This window comes from Colletotrichum abscissum (assembly GCF_030869225.1).
Source record: "Colletotrichum abscissum strain IMI 504890 chromosome Unknown Scaffold_34.1, whole genome shotgun sequence".
Taxonomy (NCBI): Eukaryota; Fungi; Ascomycota; class Sordariomycetes; order Glomerellales; family Glomerellaceae; genus Colletotrichum; species Colletotrichum abscissum.
Window position 1 is genome coordinate 350,441 of NW_026850254.1, and position 3,360 is coordinate 353,800.

A 3,360-nucleotide genomic window follows, 5' to 3' on the forward strand; every position below is an offset into this window, starting at 1 on the left:
CACTATTGGCGGGCATAGCGTCCTCAAAGAAAACGGAGCCCTTCTTGGGGTGCCTCTTCCCGCTCGGGACTCGGGACTCGCCCAGTGCTCTCTCCTCTCCTCGCCTGGGAGAATCTCAATAGACAAGGCCTGGAACTCTTTGAGCCGACCGGCCGACGATCCCGACCAAAACCCACTACGGCACCGGGAAGTTGGAACCCCTCCATTACGTAATTCCGAGGAAGCTGTTGCCAACGAGGAGACATATCAACTCAACGCTTTTTTGAACAGCATCACGAGACATCCTCCCTGGTTCTTACGCTTTGCGACAGGGAAGAAAAGTACAATTCGGCAAGACCTCAAATGGCCTATTGATTCATGCAAGGCTACTGTGAATTATGTAGTGACTTTTGTGTTTTCCTAAAACCGCCGCCACCCTCCCAAGAACTGTTCCTCCCAATGCCCCATCCGATGCATTTAGTCCTCAGTGATATCGCCGTACTCCCACATGCCGAGGCGCTCCTCCTTAGCCTTGGCCTCAACCTCCTTCAGGTGCTTCAGGTAAGCGGCGTGTTGGCCGCTGCGCTCCCACGCCTTGAGCTTCTTGGGCACCATGGCCTGGCCGTTGGCGACGATCTCCTTGTTGATCGAGTCGTTCGGGCCCGGCTTCTTGTCGCCCGCGTTGTAGTCAAAGAGGGTGATATAGCTGACGCCCTCCTTGGTGTCGACAAAGTCAAAGCTGGCAACCAACTCCTTACCCTCGGTCAACTCAGCAATGAAGCCGATGGATTCCGAGAAGTACTCGGGCGCAGTGGGCAGTTGAAGGAATGAAAGCGAGGCGTCGATTGCCTGAGCCTTGAGCTTCTGTGTGGTGAATTGAGGCTGATCCAAAGGTCTCAGCTTGGACCAGGGCTGCTTCTCCGTGTTACCGTAGTCGATGTAGACAACCTCGGCAACCTTGGCTGCGCGATCGTTGGAGCGAATGCGGCCTCTGTACCATTCTCCGTCGGCAGAGAACTTGGCGGCGACAAAGTCACCGGCTTTGGGCGCATCGCCGATAGGCTTGCTGTTTGCCGAGTTGAGGTGGAACTTCTTGAAGTCGTTCATGAGGGTCGTCAAAGCAGCAGTGCCCTTGCCAATTTCCTGGATCTTGATCTTTCCGTTGCCGTCAATGTTGGTAATAACAACATCGCGGTAATCCTTGGGCTTGTTCTCGTACGCCTCGGGGGTATCATTGGTCGTCTCGACGGCCTCAGCCTCCTCTTCCTCCTCTTGAGACGGGTCCCAGCTGTGCCACAGTCCCTTGCGGCCCTCCTTGGCCTTCTTCTCAGCTGCAAGCAGCTCGGTGGCGTTGCCAGACTTCTCGGCAGAGTAGCGGTGCACAGATGCCAGACCCTCCTCGACGAGCAACTTGGCGACGTTCTCACGGTTGATGTACAAGTCACCGATGAAACCTCCAACCTTGTCAATGTCGTAAATGTCGACCTCAACGTCACGCTGGTTGCAGCGGCGACTGGCAAGGTCAATAGCCTCCTGGCCAAACTCCTCACCGTTGTCGCCTCCACGGCCGGGGGCACGAGGAGCACGGATGCCACCCAATACCAACGTCAGCTTGACACCCTCACGGGGAATTAGGATGGTGAAGCGAGAGCCAGACTTGACGAAATCAACAATAGCGGGCACCTTCTTTTGCCTCGACAGAGTGCCGAGCTGGATCTTGGCCTTTTGCAGAGACTCGGAAGCATCGGCATATTGCTTAATCTTGGGAGCCTTTCCAGACCAGATACCCTTCTTCTCTTCCTTGGCCTTCTCTTGGGCAGCGAGGAGCTCGTCGTAGTTGGGGGAGCGGTCAGTGTCGTCCTTGCGGTGACGGATGACAGTCGCGTAACCAGCCTCAACCAGCTCGAGACCAACGTTCTTGCCCTTCTCCGTGACCGTGGCAACCTCGCGGGCCTCGTAGCCATCGGTAGCAGGCTTGGAGCCATCGATGCTAATCTTGACATGCTTGCCGATAATCTTCTTGCGCAGGAATTCCTTGGCCTCTTCCTTGTAGGGGGCTTCTGACGCCTCATTGGTGCGAGGGCCGCGGATACTGCTGAAGTTGACTCTCTGCTCCTTGTCACCAGCCTTGTTGCGAACAATGATGGTGTCTGCGCCGATAATCTTTGCGACAATCATGTCGGAGGAGGCGCCGTCAGCCTTGGCAACGTGGTGCTGGTGGATGCGCAGCTTCTTGCCCTGGGCTGTCTTCTCAGCACCACGGAGGCTGGCCATCTTCTCGCCGAGCATGGTGGAGTGGAAGTCGTTGCATCTGGCGAGACCCTCGGTAAGGAGGAACTCGGCAATGTTCTTGTTGCCGTTGGGGTGGATGATGGCTGCCACCAGCTGTCCTTGAGCGCTGGCGCCAACGATATCAACCTTTACGCGGCGCTGGAGCAGTCTCTCCTCAACAAAAGCCTTGGCCTCGTTTCCAAACTCTTCAGCAGCCTGAGTCTGGCCGGTAGACTGTATCGTTCGCTCGGTGGTAGGCGTACGGACTCCAGCAAGGAGTGTCATGACCTGCACGTGCTTCTTATCCGAAAGGAGCAGTCGCACAAGAAGACGGTCACCGCTCAGAACACGCTCGACAATGCCGTCGACAGTCTTTCCCTTCCATTCGTTCATGAATTGAGGGCCGCCAAGGTCATTCTGGACTTGAATGTTGCCGCCAGTGCCAGACCAGAGACCCTTGCCGGCATTCTTGGCTTCGGTCTCGAGTTGGCGCAAGTTGTCGAGACGCTGAGTAGTAGCCTCATCATCATCCTTGCGGCCAGCCTCTTCTCTGACCTTGAGCCATCCGGCCTTGATAGCTTCATCGGGGAGAGAAGGGCCATCCTTGGAGAGCAGAGCAGTGCCGAACTCGCGACCGGAAGGTACAGTGTAAGCTACTGTGCATTGGATCTGCTTGCCAACGACAAGTTCTCTGAGGTATTCTCTTGACTGGAAAGCGAATGGTTCATCGCCTTCCTTGTTCAGGCGAGGAGCCGTGACGTATGCGAGGGAAAAGGTCTTTTCGGCTCTGGGGTTGTTGGGAGCGGTCAAGACGAGGGTATCGCCGCTAAGCACGCTCTTGACCTTGGCGAAAAAGGGCTTCGACATGATGGGTGAATCAAGGAGTGACCGGATGCTATTGAGAAGATATACTATAGAGATCCATAGATGGTTAGCATGCTGCCCATCCCAAGCTATTTGCGGTGACCGTTGTGTGTCTCGTGCCGGCCTGGCGTCTCAGACATTCTGAAGCAATGAGCTCCAAGCATTGTAAAGGAACCATGAACTGCAATTGACAGCTCCGATTGAAGTCACAATAAAGCTTTCCAAGATGACTGTGACTGCCAGTGC

At 55.5% G+C, this 3,360-nt stretch overlaps 1 protein-coding gene across 1 annotated transcript; it reads right to left on the bottom strand.

Annotated features, from left to right (window-relative positions):
* Positions 1–456: 456 nt before the first annotated feature.
* Positions 457–3,117, bottom strand: CABS01_11917 (tudor domain-containing protein; the record flags this gene model as incomplete). Its single annotated transcript, XM_060545271.1, has 1 exon — positions 457–3,117. One exon carries the CDS (start codon positions 3,115–3,117, stop codon positions 457–459), a length of 2,661 nt encoding a protein of 886 aa, XP_060397136.1.
* Positions 3,118–3,360: the final 243 nt, after the last annotated feature.